General features: G+C 39.0%; 1 protein-coding gene across 5 annotated transcripts in view; it reads right to left on the bottom strand.

Moving 5' to 3' along the window:
- Positions 1 to 24,351, bottom strand: part of Bltp3a (bridge-like lipid transfer protein family member 3A) — an 86,138-nt gene that overhangs the window by 57,072 nt on the left and 4,715 nt on the right. For 4 of the 5 annotated variants that reach the window (XR_013425239.1, XM_078020153.1, XM_078020154.1 and 1 more), the window contains exons 2-4: positions 2,599 to 2,761; positions 2,459 to 2,497; positions 1,692 to 1,783 (exon numbers count right to left, since the gene is read on the bottom strand). Coding sequence is in view for 4 of the 5 variants with exons in the window: in XM_078020153.1 (XP_077876279.1) it covers positions 1,692 to 1,783; positions 2,459 to 2,497; positions 2,599 to 2,761 (294 nt within the window). In the remaining variant the exon portion in view is untranslated. Of the gene's footprint in view, positions 1 to 1,691; positions 1,784 to 2,439; positions 2,498 to 2,598; positions 2,762 to 24,351 lie in introns of those variants that run through there. The other variant, XM_021722007.3, reaches the window with a different exon arrangement.

The following is a 24,351-nucleotide window of genomic DNA, read 5'->3' on the forward strand; positions in this document are numbered from 1 at the left end:
ATAACTAAAAAAATAAATATTTAAATAAATAAACAAACAAAGGCACGCTGTCCATCTACGACTCCAAAAAAAATTTTTTAAAGATGAATACTAGATTAGGGCGGGTTATAACCCAATGATGGTTGTCCTCATAAGAAGCAGAAAACTTGGGACTGGGTTTGTGGCTCAGCGGTAGATCACTCGCCTAGCACATGCGAAGCTCTGAGTTCGATCCTCAGCACCACATAAAAATAAATAAACAAAATAAAGGTATTGTGTCCAACTACAACTAAGGGGGAAACAAAAAAGAAGCAGCAGAAAACTTGCCTTCAGGCACACACTTGTATTCCTAGCTACTCAGGAGGCTGAATCAAGAGGACCTCAACTTTGAGGCCAGCATGGGCAACTTAAGTGAGATCCTGTCTCAAAATTAAAAAAGGTGGGCTGGGGATGTGGCTCAAGCAGTAGCACACTCATCTGGCATGCTCAGGGTGCTGGGTTCGATCTCAGCACCACATAAAAAATAAAATAAAGATGTTGTAACCACCGAAAACTAAAAAATAAATATTAAAAAACTCTCTCTCTCTCTCTCTCTCTCTCAAAAAAAAAAAAAATTTAAAAAGGCTAGGAATGTAGCTCCATAGTTGAGTGCCCCTGGATTCAATACCCAATAGTGGGAGAGAAAAACAAAAAGTGTGTATGTTAGGGCTAGGGGTGAGTCTTGGTGGTAGAATACTAGCTTAGCATGCAGGAGGCCCTGGGTCCAATCCACAGCACAGAAAAAAAAAAAAAGGGAGGGGGTGTGTGTTGGAGGGAGACAGTACATTAAAAGGTTTTTTTAAAAGCATGTGACCCAAATGTAATGTAATGTGTGGATCTGTTTTGATCTACATTGTACTGTTAAAAAATGTATGTGTTGGGCTGAGGCTGTGGCTCAGCGGTAGAGCGCTTGCCTAGCATGTGCGGGGCCCTGGGTTCAATCCTCAGCACCACATAAAAATAAATAAATAAAGGTATTGTGTCCAACTACAACTAAAAAAATAATTTAAAAAAAATGTAGGGCTGGGGCTCAAGCGGTAGCGCGCTCGCCTGGCATGCGTGTGGCCCTGGTTCGATCCTCAGCACCACATACAAACAAAGATGTTGTGTCCGCTGAAAACTAAAAAAAATAAATATTTAAAAAAATTTTTTTTTAAAAATGTATGTGTGGGGGGGGGAGGTGTGGGGGTATTCTGCAGTGCTGAGGATGAAACCCTAGGGACCTAGGGACTTGCACATGCTAGGTAAGCACTCTACTCATTTAGTCCTAAAAAAAAAATAGAGATAATTTAGGAAAACTGATTATGAAATAGATATTAGGTGATATTAAAGAATTCTTATTTATTCTACTAAATGTGAAAATAGTATTTTTTTTGCCAATCTTTGTCTATTAAAGACATATGATATAGAATATTTACAGGTGGAATCACATGGTGTCAGAGATTTGTTTTCAAGTACTACAGTGCATACAAGCAAAGTGGCAGAAGAAAGATGAAAAAAGAATAGCAAAGTGTTGGTAACTGCTGACATTGGGTACATAGAAATTCATTACACTATTCTCCATGTTAGTGTACATTTGAAAAATTATATAACAAAAACAATTTATTTTTTAACTACAAAGGCAATCTGGAGCAGTATATATGTTGGAAATAACAGGACTCAAAGCAACTAACCTCTGTCCTGAAGCAAGGGCAATGGGAGACTGTCCATTGGGGGGCCGAGGCTCCTCGCACGTCTTCATCTCCACCTCTACCTTATCCAGACACTGGAATAAAAGCCATGCAGAGCTAAGCACGTGCACAAAACCACACAGCACATAAGACCAGCAGACTTCGTGCTGATAATCAGCCAAAAGTCAACAGAAACTGAACTCCTAACTTTCCCTGTCAGGATTCCAAGGGAAAACAGGGAAGTCTAAGGATAGAGCACAAGCAGTAAAACTTATTATTTTAAATAATAATAATAGTAGCCAGAGGTGTTGGAACACACCTGTAATCCCAGCTGCTCAGGGAGATGAGGCAGGAAGATCAACAGAGTAGGGAAACAAAAGGGCATCTAACATGCCCAAGATGGAAGAATTCCTTCCTGGCCTGAGCAACCTGTAAAAATTTGCCTCAAATAAAATTAAAAAAAGGGCTGAGGACATAGCTTAGTGGCAGAGTGCCCCTAAGTTCAGACCCCAATACTGTGGGGGGCGGGTAATACCTCACGAGGCTTATGAGTCTCAATGCTGATTCTTACTCTGCCCAGCAGTTCCAGGATAAGCCAGGACAACAATCATCACTCTGTCTCAGAGAGAAGCTCACAGGGCCATAAATAAGTACCTACCACTCCCAAAAGGGTCAGCCTATCAGGATTCTTCCTCATCTTCTCTCCTACCTTTTGAAAGTCTACCCTAGCCATCCCCATTTGATTACTCACAATCAAGAAAGGCCATTACCAAGCAAATTGGGTGTGTCTTCAACTTTGTCCACTGGATCTGAAAGAGGAAAGCAAAAACTCAGGGATGTGGGAACTGCCCTTCGAGAAGGCAGGCCTACTGGCCAAAGGCAGCAGCAGCACTCTGACCCATGTTCTCACCCGGATGGAGGCCCTGTTGCAGTAGACCCGAGTGATGGCTAACCATGTGGGCAGTTCCAGCACATTCTGTAGAACCTCTTCATCCAGCTCCAGGTTGGTGAGCTGACCCTCCCCCTTCAGGGTGCTCAAGTTGATTTTGTCCGGGGAAAGATTCTTAGTGAACCTGAAAAGAGTAATGACAAGAAGCTATTATATCCATGAGAATCTACTAAATGAACATCATAATCACTAACACTTCTGAATTCAGAGTAAAGAGAAAGTTCAAGAACAAATATTGACTAATGACCACACTGTCTCTATACCACGTAAGATTTTAGATGAGATCTATCATCCTGTCATCCTATTCAATCCTACTATGGGGACGCTGGGGAAATGTCTGTAGCAATGGCAAGCCACTACTTTGATATTTCTGAATCTCCACATAAAAATAGAACAACTAAACAGCAGCACAGAAGGGTCATGGATGACATTTACAAGAAAACTAGAAGATAAAGTATCCTTATAAATCCTCATGTGCTACAGTTTGGTAAAAACATCAGCACTCATTTGACATGAGTGCTACATGCAGCTGTCAGACAAATAGAGGGAAGCCTGATAAGCCTGGGAACAGAGGAATTCCAAGATAGCCAACTACTATTAAATGAAAATCAGAAAAACAAACTGGGAGGGGTTTTGTCTACCACAAAGGGTCTCCAGTAAGACTCTGGGACACTGCAGTCCTAGAAACTCATGAAATTAACCTTCCAAAGCTCCTTCCTAAGCAAGATTCCTATACAGTAAAGAATCAAAATCGATTGGGCTGGGGATGTGGCTCAAGCGGTAGCGCACTCGCCTGGCATGCGTGCGGCCCGGGTTCGATCCTCAGCACCACATACAGACAAAGATGCTGTGTCCGCCAAATACTGAAAAATAAATATTAAAAAAAAAGTTCTTTCTCTCCCTCTTTCTCACTCTCTCTCATTCTTTCTAAAAAAAAAAGAATCAAAATCGAGCAAGTGGGGCTGGGGAGATGGCTCAAGCGGTAGCGCGCTCGCCTAGCATGCGTGCGGCCCGGGTTCGATCCTCAGCAGCACCACATACCAACAAAAATGTTGTGTCCGCCGAGAACTAAGAAAAAATAAATAAATGTTAAAAAAAAAAAAAAAAAAAAAAAAAATCGAGCAAGTAAGGGATAACAGAAATGCATGGCCCTAATCCCTACTCAGGAGGCTGAGGCAGGAAAGACAGCAATTCTGAGGCTAGCCTGGGAAACTTATTGAGACCTTGCCTCAAAAAAATAAAAAGAGACTGTAACTCCATGGTAGAATGACCCTGGGGGTCAATCTTCAGTACAAAAGAAAGAGGAGGTGAGGAGCAGGAAGGGGAGTGGAGGGAAGGGAAGGGGGAGAAAAAGAAAAGGAAGAAGAGATAAGCCAAATAAAAGTAGAGACAGGAGAACAGAAGATCAGGATATCTCAGAAAGTGAACCACTGTTTTCTAATACTACCTGAAGCAACAGAAGAGGAAGTTCTATGCAGTACAAAATAGTAGCTGGCTAATCATTGGCTTATTAAGCAGGGTAAAATAAAATCCCTGATGCTTACATATACCATTACTGATGTGATCAAAGAACAAACTATCACCTGTAGTCTTCCCGAAGGGACTGATACTGACTCTCATCAAGCCCCTGAGCCGAGGGGCTAATGTGAAGGAAATACAGAGGGCAGAGGAAAGCTGCTGAACTGTATGCACCCTAATAGTGCCATCGACATAACCGTGGTCTGCATGGGAAACTATAGGCCAATTGCCTGGCCATGAATAACCCACAGTAAGTCTTCCCTCCTAACTTCTTCCCATTTTACTCTACCTGGACCATAAGAATGCTGATTTAACATCTTTATTTAGATGATCACAACAACTTTAAATATTTGTGGGGTTTGTTTTGTTTCGTTTTACAGTGTGGAGGATTAAATCCAGGGCAACATGCATACTAGGCAAGCACTCTACAATTTAGCCACATCCTCAGCCTCAAAAAATGTCATTTTTAGGGGCTGGGGATGTGGCTCAAGCGGTAGCGCGCTCGTCTGGCATGCGTGCGGCCCGGGTTCGATCCCCAGCACCACATACCAACAAAGATGTTATGTCCGCCGAGAACTAAAAAATAAAATATTAAAATTTCTCTCTCTCTCTCTCTCCCCTCTCTCACTCTCTCTTTAAAAAAAAAAAAAATGTCATTTTTAGGGCTGGGGTTGTGGCTCAGTGGTGGCATGCTTGCCTAGCATGCATAGGGCATTGGGTTCAATTCTCAGCACCACATACAAACAAACAAACAAACAAACAAACAAACAAATAAATAAACTTCCCTTAACAATAAAAAATATTTTTTAAAATGTCATTTTTATTTTCTATTTCACAAGTGGGAGAAAGCCTCCTCACCTGACCTGGACCAAACAGAACCAAACTGCTAATAATGATGACACCATACTTTGTACCAGGTACAAAAGGAAGGTTCTTTATTAACATTATCTCAATGAATCTTTACAATACCCCATATGAGGCAGAAATTATTATCCCCATTATACAAAGGAAGAGTATGAGGCTCAGCTGTGAATTTGCCCCAAGTGATAGGGCAGGAAGAGGTAATCACAATATGAACTCGGGACAGCTCACTGGCATTGGCTTCTACAAGCATCTGCTCTAACGGTATGAATACTCCCTTCCAAAACAAACCTGCCACAGAATAAATTTATAAGATGTCTCAGAAATGGTTGGAGGACATCTTTTCCCTTTTACAATCAACCATGGTCTGCTTAACCCATGTAAGAAGGATAAACCTCAAAAAAAAAATTTTTTTTTTAGAGTCATAATGTAATGCTATCAAAAACCTTTCTGCACTTTACCAACCCAATCAAATTAATAAAATCTTTCCTAAGTACATCAGGGCTGACACCAAGTCTCTACCAAGATGCAAACAACAGACCACAGGGGGTGGCCATACCATCAGATACATGATAAATATCAAAGCTAAAGAGTGCTAAACCACCAGGACTTTTCCAAGTCCACTCTAAGATGGCTCATAGTACATGTCTGTCTGTCGGACCACCATAGACTTGTTTTCCTATTTAGTGACATTATCCAGTCAAGTGTCAGTTCTGAACAATACATCATTAGGTAATTCTGTCATTTCGCCAACATCAGAATGTACTTACATAAACCTAGATACTACACCTCCATAGATGTGGTTGCTCATTGACCAAAATGTTGGTATGCAGCACTTGACTATATCTGCTTTTTAACTTACCAATTTATTTTTAGAATTCAATGAAAAATGGATACCACCTTATTAGTGTCTCAAAAAATTCTTCAGTTAAGAATTCCTGGAGAGGGCTGGGGATGTGGCTCAAGCGGTAGTGTGCTCGCCTGGCATGCGTGTGGCCAGGGTTTGATCCTCAGCACCATATACAAACAAAGATGTTGTGTCCGCCGAAAACTAAAAAATAAATATTAAAAAATTCTCTCTCTCTCTCTCTCTCTCTCTCTCAAAAAAAAATTAAAATTAAAAAAAAAGAATTCCTGGGGAACTGAAGCTGTAGCTCAGTAGCAGAGCACTTGCCTAGCATGTGTAAGGCACTGGGTTCGATCCTTAGCACCACATAAAAATAAACAAACAACGGCATTCTGTCCATCTACAACTACAAAAATCTTTTTTTAAAAAAAAAGGAATTCCTAGCAACAAAATAGACACGTAGACAAATGGTACAGAATTGAGAACACAGAGACAAACCCACATAAATACAGTTATCTCATACCAGACAAAGGCACCAAAAACATACACTGGAGAAAAGAGAGCCTCTTCAACAAATGGTGCTGGGAGAACTGGAAATCCATTTGCAGCAAAATGAGACTAAACCCCTGTCTCTCACCATGCACAAAACTCAACTCAGAGTAGATCAAGGACCTAGGAATTTGACCAGAGACCCTGTGCCTAATAGAGGAAAAAGTAGGCCCAAATCTTCATCACGTTGGATTAGGCCCCAACTTCTTTAACAAGACTCCTAAAGCACAAGAAATAAAATCAACAATTAATAAATAGGATGGATTAAAACTAAAAAGCTTCTTCTCAGCAAAAGAAGCAATCAAGGGGGCTGGGGATGTGGCTCAAGTGGTAGCGCGCTCGCCTGGCATGCGTGCAGCCCGGGTTCGATCCTCAGCACCACATACAAAAAAAGATGTTGTGTCCGCCAAGAACTAAAAAATAAATATTAAAAAAAAAAAATTCTCTCTCTCTCTCTCCCTCTCACTCTCTCTTTAAAAAAAAAAAAAAAAAAAAAAAAAAAAAAAAAAAGAAGCAATCAATGAGGTGAAGAGAGAGAGCCTATATTTGGGGAGCAAATTTTTGCCACATGCACATCAGATAGAGCACCAATCTCCAGGATATATAAAGAACTCAAAAAACTTAACACCAAAAAAACTAACAACCCAATCAATAAATGGGCTACGAAGCTGAACAGACACTTCTCAGAAGAAGATATACAATCAGTCAACAAATATATGAAAAAAATGTTCAACATATCTAGTAATTAGAAAAATGCAAATCAAAACTAAGATTTCATCTCACACCAGTCAGAATGGCAGTTATCAAGAATACAAACAAAGTGTTGGTGAGGATGTAGAGGAAAAGGCACACTCATACATTGCTGGAGGGACTGCAAATTGGTACAACCACTCTGGAAAGCAATTTGGCGATTCCTTAGAAAACTTGGAATGGAACCATTTGACCCAGCTATCCCACTCCTTGGTCTATATTCAAAAAACTTTAAACTAGCATACTAAAGTGACACAGCCACATCAATGTTTATAGCAGCTCTATTCACAATAGCTAAACTGTGGAACCAACCTAGACGCCCTTCAATAAGTGAATGGATAAAGAAACTGTGGTATATATACACAATGGAATATCACTCAGCATTAAAAAAGAATAAAATTATGGCATTTGCAAATAAATGGATGAAGTTGGAGAATATTATGCTAAGTGAAGTAAACCAATCCCAAATAACCAAAGGACAAACGTTCTCTCTGATAAGTGGATGCTGATCCATAATGGGGGTGGTAATAGGCAGGGGAAAAATGGAGGAACTTTGATTGGGCAAAGGGGAAGGAGGAGGAGGAGAGGGGGCATGGGGGCAGGAAAGATGGTGGAATGAGATGGATATTACTACCCTAGGTATGTGTATGACTGCATATATGGTGCGGCGCTACATCATGTACAATCAGAGAAATGAAAAGTTGTGCTGCAATTGTGTACAATGAATCAAAATGCATTCTGCTGTCATATATACCAAATAAAAATAAATTAATTAATTTTAAAAAAAGAATTCCTTAATTGTAGCTGGGAGTGTAGTTCAATCATTAAGCATTCACCTACATATTTGAGGCCCTGGTTTCAATCCCTGGCACTAGAAAAATGAAAAATCCTTTAACTTATTTTGCCTGCATTTTGTAACAACAGCAAAGAATAGGCTTAAAAAGGTAATCCAGGGGGCAATTATAGAAGTTTGCTGATCCAAGGAAAAAACTGCTGAGAATTATACAAGCCCAAATTTCAGTTCTCTCATCACCTAAGCAGGGAGCAATCATTCAAACTCTCTGCCCATTTTGGAGGATAAGATTAAACTGCAGCAATGTGACAAAGAAACCAGCTATTCCAAACCATCTTCAACAGTCCAAGTTAAATTTACAAGTACCAAGAGGATATTGAATTCTTTTTCAAAGGAGAGGGGTAATCAGGGATTAAACTCAGGGGCACTCAACCACTGAGATACACCCCCAGCCCTGTTTTTTGTATTTTATTTAAAGACAGAGAATCACTGAGTTGCTTAGGCACCTTGCTTTTGTGAGGCTGACTTTGAACTTGTGATCCTCCTGCCTCAGCCTCCCAACCACTGGGATTACAGGAGCACGCCACCTCACCCAGCTTAAGATATTGAATTCTTGAGAAGAATCATGGTCCCTGGCACAAACATTATTCAGCATTTATATTCCTAATCGAGGATGATATCAGTCAGTCCAAGGGTGGCTAAAAAGGCTAATGGCAGCCTGCTATTTATTCCACTTCAAGTATGTGGGAAAACATTTCCTGGCCATCTGTTACTGTTACGAAGTAAAGAAGCTAAGATGAAATCAAATTGGAAAAACAGATTTTGATCAAGTTTCATCTCTGCCAGAGGATTGCAATCTGCCAAAGAGACAACAGAGAAAGGCTTTCAGGCATACTTCCTAAAATTGAGAATTTGCAGATTTTCAGAATTTCAGAGCTAGAAGGGATTTTAAATATTCATTTCTTCCAAATCTATAATTTGCAAATGAGGAAAACAAATGATCAGAGTTAAATGGCTTGCCCAAGACTCATAGCCAGACAGCTGTAAACGTGGGACTCTAAATGACAGAAAAGGGACTTGACCCAGAATTCAATCAACTCTCTCACTATCCTGCCCCCATTAATTCATAACCTTCATTACTAATCATAGGGCAAATTAAAATAATCAGTCTCATAGAAATTGAACTCTCATAGAAAAAAATGTAAAAAGGTCTGGGCATGGTGGCACAAGTCTGTAATCCCAGTCAATTCAGAGGCTGAAGAAGGAGGATCACAAGTTGGAGGCCAACCTCAGCAACTTAGTGAGACTCTGACTCAAAATTAAAAACAGGGCTGGGAATATAGCTCAGAGGTAAAATACTTGTGAATTAAATCCATAACGCCACAAATAAAAAATAAAAAGGTCCACAAACCACTTTGCTTCCTTCAGTAACCTTTGTCCTGAGGTGATCACAGCCCAGGCCTTGACTTCTAAATCAAGGAGGAAAAGATTAAACTGCTTCTTGGGCTGGGGATGTGGCTCAAGCGGTAGCGCGCTTGCCTGGCATGCGGGCGGCCCAGGTTCGATCCTCAGCACCACATACCAACAAAGATGTTGTGTCCGCCGAGAACTAAAAAATAAATCTTAAAAATTCTCTCTCTCTCTCTCTCTCTCCTCTGTCACTCTTTAAAAAAAAAAAAAAATTTACACATTGCAACCTGAGGCAATGGGTAACAGCTGGGGGTGACAATATGCTAATAAAATGATTGGGAGAAAAGGTTGGGAATTAGATACAGTTGGTCCTCCATATCTAATAGTTCTATATCTATAGATTAAACCAACTATGGGTCAAAAATATTAAAAAAAAAAAAAAAGATTAAACTGCTTCTTAAGGAAATCTAGATCAAAGTATTTTTACTGTTCAGCCACAACATAAGCTGTCTTTAAGCAAAGACAAAACACAACTCTGAAGCATCTGGTTTAGACAGAAGGATCCCCTGCATCATCCAAACCAAACAAAATCACTAATGTCACTAACACTGCTCCATTCCCAAATAATCGGACAGAACATGCCACTCACTCTTGGTGCTTTGCTCTAATTGGTTTCATTCTCAAAACTTCTGCAGGAACAGATTATATATGCCTTTCTTAGGAGAAAACTTCTGGATTTTTGTTTGTTCTTCACAATGTCGGGGTTTTAAACAGGTTTTGTGCCATTTGAGGTGCAATTTATATACACTGGCTCATTTCTGAACTATTTAGTTTATCTCATCTACTATATATTTATGCAAATATCACACTATTCCCATTACTGTAGGGTTTTGGGTTTTTTGTTTGTTTTTTTAGATACCAGTGACTGGACCCAGGGGTGCTTAACCACTGAGCCACATCCCCAGCCCTTCGTATATTTTGAGACAGGGTCTTGTTAAGTTGCTCAGGGCCTTGATAAGTTGCCGAGGCTGGTTTTGAACTTGTGACATAACACAAGTTCACATAACACAGGTCTTAGACCTGTCTCAAAATTCAAAAAACAAAACAATTTAAGCTCAGTAGTAAAGCATACCTGGGGAGGGGGGTGGGGAGGAGAAATAGTTGAAAAATGCAAACTACTCCTCCTCCTCCCGGCCCTCCTTCTTCTTTCAAGGGGGCTGCTGGGGACTGAACCCAAGAGTACTTTATCACTGAGCAACATCCCCAGCCCTTTTTAATTTTTATTTTGAGACAGGATCCCATTAAGTTGCTTAGGGATTCACTAAGTTACTAAGGCTGGCTTAGAACTTGTGCTCCTCCTGCCTCAGTCTCTCAAGTTGCTGGAATTATAGTACAGACATGTACCACTGTGTACAACTATTGCTTTTTCTAGGTTCCATGAAGTCTTTCCCCCATACGTATCAGGATTTGGACAGAGTTTAGAAGCAAACTTTAGAGCTCCCTGTTCTGCTATATCCTCCTTCCTGAGACTTCCCCCTCCTTTTTCCAGCCGTTCTTTAGCCCTAAACTTCATCCTCTGACTCCTCCAGTGAGTAAGATTGTGGACTTTTGCTTCAGTGCTAGCACCATCACCATGCAAATTGCCAATACAATTAAGAATCTTACCCAACAGTTCCCATCTTTCAAGTTCCCTGTCACTTTATGATTGATAATGATCACTTTCCAACATCTTCAAGTAGTTTTTTTTTTAACATATTATCCAGAATTCAAAACAGTTATCTGAGAGAGGGGCAGCTTGATACAAGATAAGCTCTAATTCATAGTAGATCCTTTCCTAATAGATTTAATTGATTTTATGTCTTTCTCTAAGAGACAATTATAACATGAATTACCAAAAACATATGACCACATGTGCATAAATGCACCCTCTCAGAACAGCATGATAGATGGGCACATCAGAAACAAAGGTGAGGAGGGAGGAATGCTAAGAGGGGTCCAGGAGTGTGGTTCAGTGGTAAAGAGCATGCTTATCATGTGCAAGGCCCTGGATTCAATCCCCAGCACAAGAAAGAAAGAAAGAAATTGTACAAGTCTGGGCTGGAGCTATAGCTCAGTGGTAGAGCACCTGCCTTGCACATGTGAGTCAATGGGTTTGATCCTCAATACCACATAAAAATTAAAAAATAAAGATTTTAAAAAAAGAAATTAAACAAGTTATCCTCTTGGTCTACTGGTGAAAGGTTTATTATAAAAGTTAAACAATATAAAGAGGCATAAAAAGAAATGATAGTTTCCAACACAGAGAAGTAATTATAAGCTTGGCACAATGGCTCACACCTGTAATCCCAATGACTCAGGAGACTAAGGCAGGAGGATCAGAAGTTCGAAGCCTCAGCAACTTAGCATGACAGTGTCTCAAAATGAAAAAAATTAAAATAACTGGGAATTTAGCTGTCATGGTTTCAATCCCCAGCAACCCCCCACCCCCAAAAAAAACTATATATCTAGACAGATGTATAGAATAGAATTATTCCACATAATCCTTCTAAAACTTGTTTTTACTTTTCATTAACATTTATATATTATTAAACTTTTAATGCTTTTCAAGAATTAGAAAGTTATCCTCAAGCTAAGATTCCTTACATTCCTTTACGGATGCACTATAATTTACTTAATAAAATCTGTACTAATTTCTCTTTTACAAAGATTTTATTAGTAGTACACTTGTACATTAAAAAGTATCATTAGTTTTCTCATTTGTTTGTTCTATAGGAAAGATTCATAGAAATGGAAGCTTACATTTTACATTTTGACAGATACTACCAAATTTTCTTTCATAGACGTCATACTGGATCATACTTTTACCTGTAACTGACTGTATACATTCCCACACCCATGGAGCAGTTCAGTTCATGACTCGCCACACTCTCATTTACCCCACCACTCAGTACTGGGCCAATCAACAGATGAAGGATTCTATAGAGGTCCTCTTTCCTTAATTCTCAACAGTAACCCTGCTGAACACCCCAGTTCCCACCTCTAAAACTGTAGCCTTTCTAACTTCTATCCTGTTTAGCTGCAGCTGTAACATCTTAGTCGGAGCCAGTCTTGTTTCTTGGAACTGAATACTTGCAATCTGGCCTCCTAGTATAAAGGCTGTACCTGTGGACTCCTCATCTAATTTACAGTTACATATTTAACCACCACCTAGAATTAGGGCTATAATATCCTATCTACCTAACTAGATAGACTTTCACTGATCATTCTATATTTAAGACTTAAAGTTCCTCAGTGACTAACTCACAACTGCCTGCAGCCTTCTCTCCTCGAATAATTCTTTGTTCATTCAGCTCCCACGTGACTAGATGCCAGCTTCTCTCCCTACACAGGTCCTGAAGGGACTGTACCTCATGATCCAAATTTTGGCATATCTTACTTTATTAAAAATATTTCTTGTCATACTAATATATTCCCCTTAATTTCTTTTACTTCAGTTTCTTGGCAATTCCAAAACTTAGGTCAAGGACAGTTGGTGAAATCAGATTATTAGATTTCTACTTTTAAAAGCTTCAAGCAGGTTCTGGATTATGCAAAGCAAAAATGCATTTGTTAACCCTCAAAATAGGAAGATCTATTCCACTAGCAGGCATTGCTGGTAATTCACTATTGAATAAGAATTGGTATTTCTTCATCAAATACCTCAAACAGCTATTTAGAGAAGTGAAACATATAGATTATCTGAACTTTAAAAACTGCCCAAGGAGGAAACTGAGGCCATCCTTAATTTCTGAGGAAAACCTAACTATAAATAAATGAATACTTATTTTAAGAGACAAAAATGTCAGGCATGGTGGTGAATACTGTGGTCCCAGTTACTTGGGAGACTGAGGAGGAAGAATCACTTGAGCCTACAAGTTCAAGGCCAACCTTAGCAACATAGTGAAATCCTATCTCAAAACAAAACAGAACAAAAAACCCAAAGAGACAAAAACAGCTCAAAATGATCATTCATGCCAGGCACAGTGGCGCATGAATCCTAGCAACTCAGGAGGCTGAGGCAGGAGGATGGTGAGTTCAAAGCCAGTCTTAATAAAGGCAAGGTGCTAAGCAACTCAGTGCAGTGAAAGTCTCTCTCTAAATAAAAATACCAACTAGAGCTGGGGATGTGGCTTAGTAGTCGAGTGCCCCCAAGTTCAAATCCTGGTACCCACCCCCCCAAAAAAAATGAGCATACATATCTGATAGGGAAAGAAAAGCCCTGTCAGTTGTTTCCTCTGCACAAATGACTAAATGAACACATACACGAGAGAAGAGCCCATTCAACTGGCAAGGGTTAGGGGATTCACACCATAGAAAGGAGCTGCTGAGCATATATACAAAGAAGAATTTAAAAGAAAACGTTCTCCATGAATGGTGTGAAAATACTTAGTGTACAATCAGTGACTTGAAAAACTGTGCTCTATATGTGTAATATGAAATGAATTGCATTCTGCCATTGTATATAACAAATTAGAATAAATAAATAATTTAATTTTAAAAAGATGAGGAAATTGGAAAAAAAAGGAAAAGGTCTCTAACCCTAAAGGGTATGAGATCCTTAAGGGCTTGAACTGTGTCACTGAGTCTGTGCCAACATAAAGTCTAGGATAAGGATGCTCAATTAATGTTTATTGAATGAGTTGATAACAATTCAAAGCCAATAAATGATAATTGCCAAAGAGGTAGAATGAACTAAAGGATATATCCAATAATTCCCCTCTTTCATACATTGCAAACCAACTGTAATATGTCTCACTAGCCCAACATGTCAAAACCAGTGTTAAGAGCGTTTTATATAAACAGGAAAACAAATATCTCTGTAAGGCTGAGGTAAAAAGCACAGTTTTCCCATTAAAGATAATTAGAAGGTACAAAGTGTTAAAAGGAGAGAGGCAAAAATCAGTATATTCTAAAAGCTGCCCAGAAGTTTTAACAATAAAAATGAAATAAGAAATATGAAAAATTTTACTACTCAGAACAAAAAATATTTTTAAAATAACAGCTAAATTTAATAATCGCTCACTTTATTCCAAACATTGTTTTTAAGCCAGGCCAAGTGGCGCACACCTGTAATCCTTGCAGCTTGGAAGGCTGAGGCAAGAGGATTGTGAATTCAAAGCCAGCCTCAGCAACTTAGTGAGGCCCTAAGCAATTCAGTGTGACCCTTTCTCTAAATAAAATTCAAAAAAGGGCTAGAGATATATCTCAATGGTTAAGTTTCCCCGAGTTCAATCCCCAGTACCAAAAAACACCAACAAAAAACAAACAAAACATTGTTTTAAATACTTCATACTTTTCTTAGTTTTTAATGTTGGGGATTGAACCCAGGGCCTGAATGCACTCTACCACTTGAGCTACATACACCCCAGTCCACTTTATACTTCTTTTATGTGTGTGATACTAAGTACTGAACCCAGCTACAATCCCAGCCCTACTTTTTTTGAGACAAGGACTCACTAAATTTCCAAAACTGTCCTCAAATTTATGATCCTCCTGCCTCAGTCTCCCAAGTAGCTGAGATTACAGGCTGTGTACTGCCATTTTTTGCCCAGTCATTTTTCATGTATTTCTCTAATGACCCTATGATATATTAGCCTCATTTTATGATGAAGACACCAAGGCACAGAAAGGTTAACTTGCCCAAGGTCACAGAGCTAGTAACTAACAGAGCTAGGATTCAAAATCTAGCAATCTGGCTCAAGAACTTAGCCTTAACTTCCTGATTTTTTCCCACTTTTTTTTTTTTTTTAAAGAGAGAGAGAGAGAGATTTTTTAATATTTATTTTTTAGTTTTCGGCGGACACAACATCTTTGTTTGTATGTGGTGCTGAGGATCGAACCCGGGCTGCACGCATGCCAGGCGAGCGCGCTACCGCTTGAGCCACATCCCCAGCCCTTCCCACATTTTTTATTAGTACATTATAGTTGTACATAACGCCATCTCCCTGATTTTTACAAAGTCAACACAAGGTGTAGAGGTTTGGAAAGGTTCCAGCTGCCTCAGACCCAGGTCGAAGGCAGTAGCAACTGAAAGCAACAAAGAACAACTGAGCACTGTCCAGATGCCTTGGAACAAAACAAAAGGCCTCTATGAACCAGCTCCCCTCTAGCCTTCCAATATCACTTCTAGCTATGTCCACCCTCCACCATACATTCTAACGATACACAGCTATATGCGGTCTCCTAACTGCATCCTGCCACTTCTCAACTGAGTGTCACTGTTCGTGCAACTCGCCCTGCCTGGTACCATCATTCTCCCCCATCTGTGACCTTGGCCTCCAGCTCCAGAGATCCATCCAAATGTTCTACTGAGCTCACTGGCTACAGGTCTATTGGCAGTTAGGTTCCCAAACAGAAACCTTGTCTCATTGGAGTTCCTGGCACTTGGCACACAATGCAAGTGAACAATAAAAGTTTGCTGAAGAAATTAACAAATAATCTCAAAAACGGAGACTTTATGAAGGGTGCTCTGGAAAAGGGAAAAAAAGAGTCCTCACAGCAGCTCAGGGTCTGGGTCCAGCCAGACTCCTTAACTCCCTGTCCCAAGCATCTGAGAAAGGCTGTCACACCACCTGCAACTGTCCATTCCAACCTTCCTGCAGCAAACCTTCCTCAAAGAGGCTGAGGAACTTCTCTTACTAAGGAAGGTCAGAGGATTAAGGAGCCACAGCCAAAAAGAAGACAGTGAAGGGCTCTGCTGAACTTCAGCAAAAAAGATAAGCTATGGTTCGTTCCCGGCCTCTTACTTCCTATCAACCTCTGCCAAAACATTTTCTCAAATGAAATGTGTTTCTGAACTAAAGTCCAAGGAAGGAAAGAGGGGAGGAAGGAAGGAGTTTCTGCTGAGAAAAAAGGAAATGCATATTTTCAGCATTGCCTGGGAAAGCACCTAAACCAGATGACCAGAGGCATTCAGCCTGGGGGAACTCGTTTCCTCCTTATGTAGATTTTCTACATATTAGAACTCTCCAACATTCACATGACTCATACATACCACAAACTGCTGTCAGAACCCTGCCTCATCCCCACTGCCACCACATCAGAAACTATTTTGGTCACACTATGCCCTCATAAATATGTATAATCCTTTTATATCAGTAACGAAAGATAGCTCTTTCTGTTTATATATATATTTGTGTTTTATGGAAATGCAACCCAGGGCCTTGCACATGCTAGGCAAGTATTCCACCACTGAGTCCAGTGAAAAATATTTCTTGTCAAAAAACGGTGGGGAGGGGCAAGCACAATGAAGTATGCCTGTAACCCCAGCTACGAGGAAGCCTAAGGCAGGAGAATTGCAAGTTCAAGGTCAGCCTGGGCAACTTACCAACACCCTAACTCAAAATAAAATTAAAATGGGCTACAGGTGTAGCTCAGTGCTTGCCTAGCTTATGTGAGGCCCTGGGTTCAATACCCAGTACCACAAAAAATAACAATTTTTTTGGAAACATTAGTAAACTTTCAGAGTATCTATAGATTTCGAAGTTTTTAAATTAATCGTAGCTTAGGAGAGCTCACCTTGTAGGACATATTCTAAATTAAAGCCAGTCTTTTATTTGGTATCATTCCTGCTCCAAAATATGTTCTCACTGGGCACAGTGGTACATGTCTGTAATCCTAGCAACTCAGGAGGCTGAGGCAGAAGTGTTGCAAGTTCAAAGCCAGCCTCAGCAACTTCAAGGCACTAAGCAATTCAGTGAGACCCTGTCTCTAAATAAAATACAAAACAGGGCTGGGGATGTGGCTCAGTGGTTGAGTGCCCGAGTTCAATCCCCAGTACTCCCAAAACATCAAAAAACAAAATATGTTCTCTTCCCCTTTTCTTTTTTTTTTAAATATTTTTTAGTTGTAGATGGACACAATACCTTTATTATTTTCACGTGGTGCTGAGGATTGAATCCAGTACCTCACACATGGTAGGCAAGTGCTCTGCCACTGAGCCACAACCCCAGCCCCCTCTTCCCCTTTTCTTAGCTGAAATCTTATGTCTTAAAGAATTGCAAATTCCAATTAGAAAGTGAAGAATCAGGGGTTGGGATGTAGCTCAGTGACATAGCACAAGGCCCTGAGATGAGCCCTAGGACCTGGAAAAAAAAAAGGCAGGGAGGAGGAGTGGGGGGAAACAGCTCATGCACACCTGAGGGCAGGTGTGCAAACATGGTAGCAGAATGCTGAGAGACGAATCAGAACAGCTGGCATGAGAAGAGGGACCTCCAGCGGAGGAAAAGGAACAAAAAGGAGTAACACACTGTAGATGTTTCAAGATTTCAAAAGAAATTTCAGGGCTGAGGATGTAGCTCAGTGGTAGAGCATGTGCTTAATAAGCGTAAGGTGAGGCCCTGAACTGAATCCCCAGAAGAAAGAAAAAAGGCAGGAAGGGAGGAAGAGGAGAGAAGGAAAAAACTTTCACACTAAGTGGTTTTCAACCCTAACACACTCAATTCCTTCAATTCCTTTTTCTTTTCTTTCTTTCTTTCTTTTTTTTTTTTTAATTTTAATTGTGGGAATTAAACCCAGGGTTGCTTTACCTCTGAGCTACATCCCCAGTCCTTTTTATTTTTTGTTTTGAGACAGAGTCTTGCTAAATTGCTGAAGGTCTTGGTGGCCTTGAACTTAGTGACTCTGGAGGCTGAAACAGAGATTATTGGGATTCATGCAGTACTGCATCTGGCAATTTTTTTTTTTCTGAAACAATTATTCCACAGTGCCTCTTTTACCATACAAAATGAGTTTTATATATAACTACTTACACACAATTTCAAAAAAAGTCAAATTTAAAAAAAAAAAAAAGGATTTTCCCTTTATTCTTTTTAATTGTAGATGGACACAATAACTTTATTTATTTATTTTTATGTGGTGCTGAGGATCGAACCCAGGTTCTCACACATGCAGGCAAGTGCTCTACCACTGAGCTACAACCCCAGACTCGGGAAAATTATTTTCTAAGAAAATCAATTGTATTTCAATATGCGAATGTTCCAACATCATCGCACTAGAAGACAGAGTGGTCAGATGCTTACACTCAAATGTGGTATCACCAGGACTTAAAGAGCTACAAATACAGACCTATACAAGTTTATTTTATTTTATTTTTTATTTTTAGTTATAGATTGACACAATACCTTCATTTTATTTATTTATATGGTGCTGAGGATTGAACCGAGTGCCCCCCACACACGAGGCAAGCACTCTATCACTAAGCCACAACCCCAGCCCTACAAGCTTATTTTATTAGTGAATTCAATATCACAAGTGGCACTACCAGGAGTTACAGCATTTTCCAAAATAGGAAAGTTAAAAACAACTTTCCTTCATGAAGGTCCATTCCCTTTAGTGAAGTCTTGGGACATTTACTAAAGTTTAAAGCTGTGCAATATTTTGTTTTCATGTAAAACAAGGTGAAATTCTACGCTCATAAAATCTAAGCAGGTAATTCACCTTATGTAAACATGTAACAACATTCAAAAGTCAAAAGGGACAAAAGACAATGATTCTTTTTTTTAAGATTTATTTTTTAGTCGTAGTTGGACACAATACCTTTATTTTATTTATTTATGTTTATGGGGTGCTAAGAATCAAACCCAGGGCCTTACACGTGTGAAGTGAGTGCTCTACCGCTGAGCCACAACCCCAGCTCCTATGTGAGATTATTCTGCATACTGCAACACATCAGTATCCCTGCCCACCACCCTCTACTTCTACCTCCACCTCCACCTCCACCCCACCCCACCCCCACCCCCAGCTGCAGCCAAAAGTTCATCACACCTCTCAAAACAACCAAAAACAGTTCCTCCTGAAATACAATGATCTTAAGGAGCTTATCACAAGGAATCAGGAAATAATTCACTCTTTTTTCTTGTCCTCCTTCACCTTCTCCTACTCCTACAATGAGTTCCCTAACAACCTACCTTGTAAACTTATATATAAATAATTCATTGTGACTTTTGTGGGCTAACATTGGAAATCAACATCATAACACTATTTCTACTGGACCACACACAACAAATTTCAAATTTAGAAATAAATTTGAGGAACACAGCATTTCCATTAAGTCAAACTTAAACACACTGATATCTCACCATCAATGTCCTCTTCAATTTTTTTTTAATTTATGGGTTGCCAGCCAAGTTACATGTAACCAATGTTCTATTATAAAAACTGAGCATACAAGTAAAAAGATCACTGATGCAGCCAGCAGTAGTGATGCAAACTCTTATAATCCCAATGATTCCAGAGACTAAGGCAGGGGGATCACAAGTTCAAGACTACTTTCAGGGGCTGGGGATGTGGCTCAAGCAGTAGCGCGCTTGCCTGGCATGCGTGCAGCCCGGGTTCGATCCTCAGCACCACATAACAACAAAGATGTTGTGTCCGCCGAGAACTAAAAAAAAAAATAAATATTAAAAAAAAAAATTATCTCTCCCTCTCTCACTCTGTCTTTAAAAAAAAAAAAAAAGATGTTGTGTCCACCAAAAAACTAAGAAATAAATATTAAAAAATTCTCTCTCTCAAAAAAAAAAAAAAAAAAGTCCAGAAAATGCTAGGGTTGATATTTAAAAAAAAAAAAAAAAAAAAAAAGACTACTTTCAGCAATTTAGCCAGACCCTATCTCCAAAATAAAGTAAAAAGGGCTGGAGACATAGCTCCATGGGTTTAATCCCCAGTACAACAAAAAAAGAAAAAAAAATTACTGATGTAGGCAAATAAAATAAATCAATCTAATATATCTTGTCCCCATTTTTGTAACAAATCAGTACAAACTACATACTTTGTACCTAAATTGCTAACATATACTCTTTACATTTTGATTCTTTCATTTATTACAGATATTGACAAATAATGGAAAATGCTCTTTAGTATATGTTGGCACCAGTAGCAAGTACTTGCGCTCAATACACAGAGATAGAGGCCCCTTAATATACTGGCTGAACTGATTCCCTTGCCCATCTGCCCCCACTTGTCAGGCCTAAGGTTCTCTGAGTTCCAACCATGTTCTTTCAACCCACATATCTTCTCTTGCACCCACGTCAAAACCCACTCAAAGCATCCTCAGACTCACTGGTTTTGAAGCAGTCAAGAGACAGTCCCTGCTTCTGTGGAGGTCACACACCAGTAAGTAGAGATTTGGCGTATGATTAAAGGAATCTTTCTTTTCAGTGATTAATGCCATACTCACAGGTTATTATTCAACCAGGTTCTATACTAGGTAAGGATAACTAAATCACCTCTAATATTTTTTTCACTCTAAAAATATGGTATATGGTTAGACTCTCTCAAAGTAAATCCTCTAACGGCCCAACCCGGTGTATACATTTAGCTGTTTCACCTATGCTGGGGTCTAAGTTTCCTCCTTGTAGTATGTCTTGATGTGAAAAGAAATGATGAAGAGGAAACAACCTCTGGCTCCTTCCCTCTTTACCCACCAATGTAAAAACATTCATCTCCATCTCTCCAGATTAAAATGCTAAGAAACACAATTTGTAAACATTTAAAGAATCAGACATTTGGATAAGTTAGGCACAACCTTCAAGATGATAAAAGGATTATCTCCAAAAATTAAAATTATCTGTCTTGAGCAGCTCTAACAAGTAAAAATAAGGCCACTGTTAATTAAAAAACTTTTCAGAACCAACCACTTTTATACATGATTTCTAATTTTCAAAACAATATATGTATTATTCTCCCCATTTCATAGATAAGAAAACTAAAACTTCAAGAAATTTAAAAAAAAATTCTGAACACACAGAAGCAGCAGAGTCAAAATTCATAGCCTCCTTTTGAAATCCAAATCCTGAATCTTTTGCTACGTTGACATTCTTCTGTTTTTTAAGGAAGGTAATTTCCCTTATCATGATCATACATTAAGCTGCTGTATGTCAAATACCTACCACAGTACCACTTTGAAAATGTATTGCTTTTATTTATTTTTGTTTGGTGGCATTAGAAATTGAAACTAGGTCTCAAACCTGCTAAGCACTCTACCATTGAGCTACACTACCAGCCCCTAAAATTTTATTGCCTTTAAATGTTAATACAAAACAATCATTTTACATAAAAGGGAATCACCCATAGAAAAGTTTAGAGATTGTTGGGCTGGGGATGTGGCTCAAGCGGTAGCGTGCTCGCCTGGCATGTGTGCGGCCCGGGTTCGATCCTCAGCACCACATACAAACAAAGATGTTGTGTCCGCCGAAAACTAAAAATAAATATTGAAATTCTCTTTCTCTCCTCTCTCTCTCTCTCTCTCTCTCTCTAAAAACAAAAGAAAAAAAAGAAAATTTTAGAGATTGTAGTAGAACTATGTAATTCAAATTTTCATTTCTATAATAAAGATGAAATGCAGCCATGCAAGGTGGCACAAGCCTGTAGTCTCATCTACTTGGGAGGCTGAGGCAGGAGGATCTCAAGTTCAAGGCCAGCCTTGGCAACTTAATGAAATCTAGTCTGAAAGATGGGGGATATAGCTCCCCATCTTCCCCTGAGTTCAATGTGATGCCCTGGGTTCAATCCCCAGTACTGAAAAACAAAATAGCAACAAAAAAGATGAAATGCTGTAACAATGGGGTGCTAAGATTATAGAGCAGAATACAACTACTTAATATCCAGAGTATTAAATAGGATAGTGTGAAGACCAAACTTTTTAACAAAAACCCATATGCTTGGAGAACAGCACCTCTATTCTCTTGATACTGTTATTTTGACAGAGGGCTAAGCATCAACATGCATTCTAAGTAAGAAATGTCATAGAGGCTGGTGATGTGGCTCAGGCGGTAAAGTGCTTGCCTGGCATGCGAGCGGCCCAGGTTCAATCCTCAGCACCACATACAAAGACGTTTGTGTCCGCCAAAAACTAAAAAATAAATATTAAAAAAAAAAAGAAATGTCATAGACTAATGTTTAAAAAAATCCTAGTCATTTTCATTGTATTATTTTATTTAAATATTATTTCAAAAAGAGATCATATTTTCAAGATTCTGATATTGGCCTATGATTAAAATTTCAAAACATCAGAATTTGGGCTGGGGATGTGGCTCAAGCGGTAGCGCGCTTGCATGTGGCCCGGGTTTGATCTTAAGTACCACATACAAAAACAAAGATGTTGTATCCGCCAATAACTAAAAAATAAATATTAAAATTATAAAAAAAAATCAGAATTTAGAAACTGAACAGGGGCTGGAGATATAGTTTTGTGGTAGAATGTGTGCTTAGCTTGGGCGAAGCCCTGGGTTCAATTCCCAGCATCATTTAAAAAAAAAAAAAAAAACTGAACAAAAACAACCAAAAAGAAGTGATCATCTGGCTTACCGGGGTGTGTGTGGGGGGGTGTGTGTGTGTAAAACTCATCTTTCAGCATGGCTAACATAAAAAGATGAAAACTACCAGGTAGTAGCAAAGAAATAGAACAACTAAAACTCGCAGACATTTCTAATAGAAGTACAAATTGGTATAATCACTTTGGAAAACTGGCAATATCTAGTAAAGCTCAACATATGTATACTTTACAATCCAGAGATTCTATGCTTATGTATACTCCAATATATATGTGTTCCTTTGTTCACTAAAGAATCTGCACTAGAATGTACCTAGTAGCCCAATACTAATGGCACCAAACTGAGGAACTATCACCAGGTCCATCAACAGTAAAATGAATAAATAAATTGAGATATAGTCACACAAAGGAATACTACATAATAATGAAAATAGAGTCTAAAACTTGATGTGAAATATAGAAGAATATCACAAATTTGGCACTAAAGTAACAAGGCATAAAAACACTTTTTTTTTTTTTGATGCTGGGGATTGAACCCAAAAGCACATGTATCTTAAAAACAGTATACATATTATAGAACTTCATTAATATAAAACACAAAAGAGACAAACATATTCTGTTAAAAAAAACAGGACAGTGGTTACACTTTGATGGAGGTAATGACTAGGAGGCATGGTAGAGTAAGTGCTGAAAGTAGTCTGTTTCTTCAGGTGAGTGCTGGGACATGGGTATGTTTAGTTTGAAACACTCAACAATGAGGAGCATGTAGCAGCAGAATGCCTAAAGAGCAAAGCTCTTAAATTGGAGTGCCTACATTTGAATCTCGGTTCCATCACTTATTAATTATGACTCTGGACAAGTTATCTAACCTTTCTGTGCCTCATTTCTTTTTTTCAATATATTTATTTTAATTAGGTATATATGACAACAGAATGCATTTTGATTCATTGTTCACAACTGCAGCACAACTTTTCACTTCTCTAGTTGTACACAATGTAGGATCTGTGTCTCATTTCTTCATTTATAAAATGAGCCTAATATCTACCTCATGGGGTTATTATGAGGATTAAATCATCATAAGACTTGTAAGGTGCTTATTAACACAGATGGCTATTATTAAATATTTGCCAAGTAAATAAAGTGCTTTATTCTAAAGCAACACAAGAAAATGAGGGAAACAGAGACATATATGATTTGTTACTAAAAAATACATAATTATTTGAGAAATGATGGTAATAATACCTTAAGTCTAGGGTAAAGGAACATGACCTTGAAGTTGAGACTGAATAAAGAGACCTTGGAACGGCTGGGATTGTGACTCAGTGGCAGAGTGCTCGCCTAGCATGCAGGAGGCACTGAGTTCGATCCTCAGTACCACATAAAAATAAAATAAAGATACTGTGTCCACCTAAAACTAAAAAAACAAATTTGAGGCCTTGGATAAGTAGTCAGCCTCTGTGAGTCTGTAGCCCGTCACTGTCCACTGCAGGTGGTCTCGATGTTCTCTTAACATCTTTGCAGCTCTTCAGTATCATGAGTAACAACGAGTGGAGGCAGGGACTGAGATGGCTAGGCTCACAGTCAGGTTCTTATATTCTCCAAAAGGAATTCTGAAATCTCCTATGATCTGAATTTCATGTAAAACTTTTTTTGAAAATATCTACCACATCTTCAGTC

Source organism: Ictidomys tridecemlineatus, chromosome 8, assembly GCF_052094955.1.
Source record: "Ictidomys tridecemlineatus isolate mIctTri1 chromosome 8, mIctTri1.hap1, whole genome shotgun sequence".
Lineage (NCBI taxonomy): Eukaryota > Metazoa > Chordata > Mammalia > Rodentia > Sciuridae > Ictidomys > Ictidomys tridecemlineatus.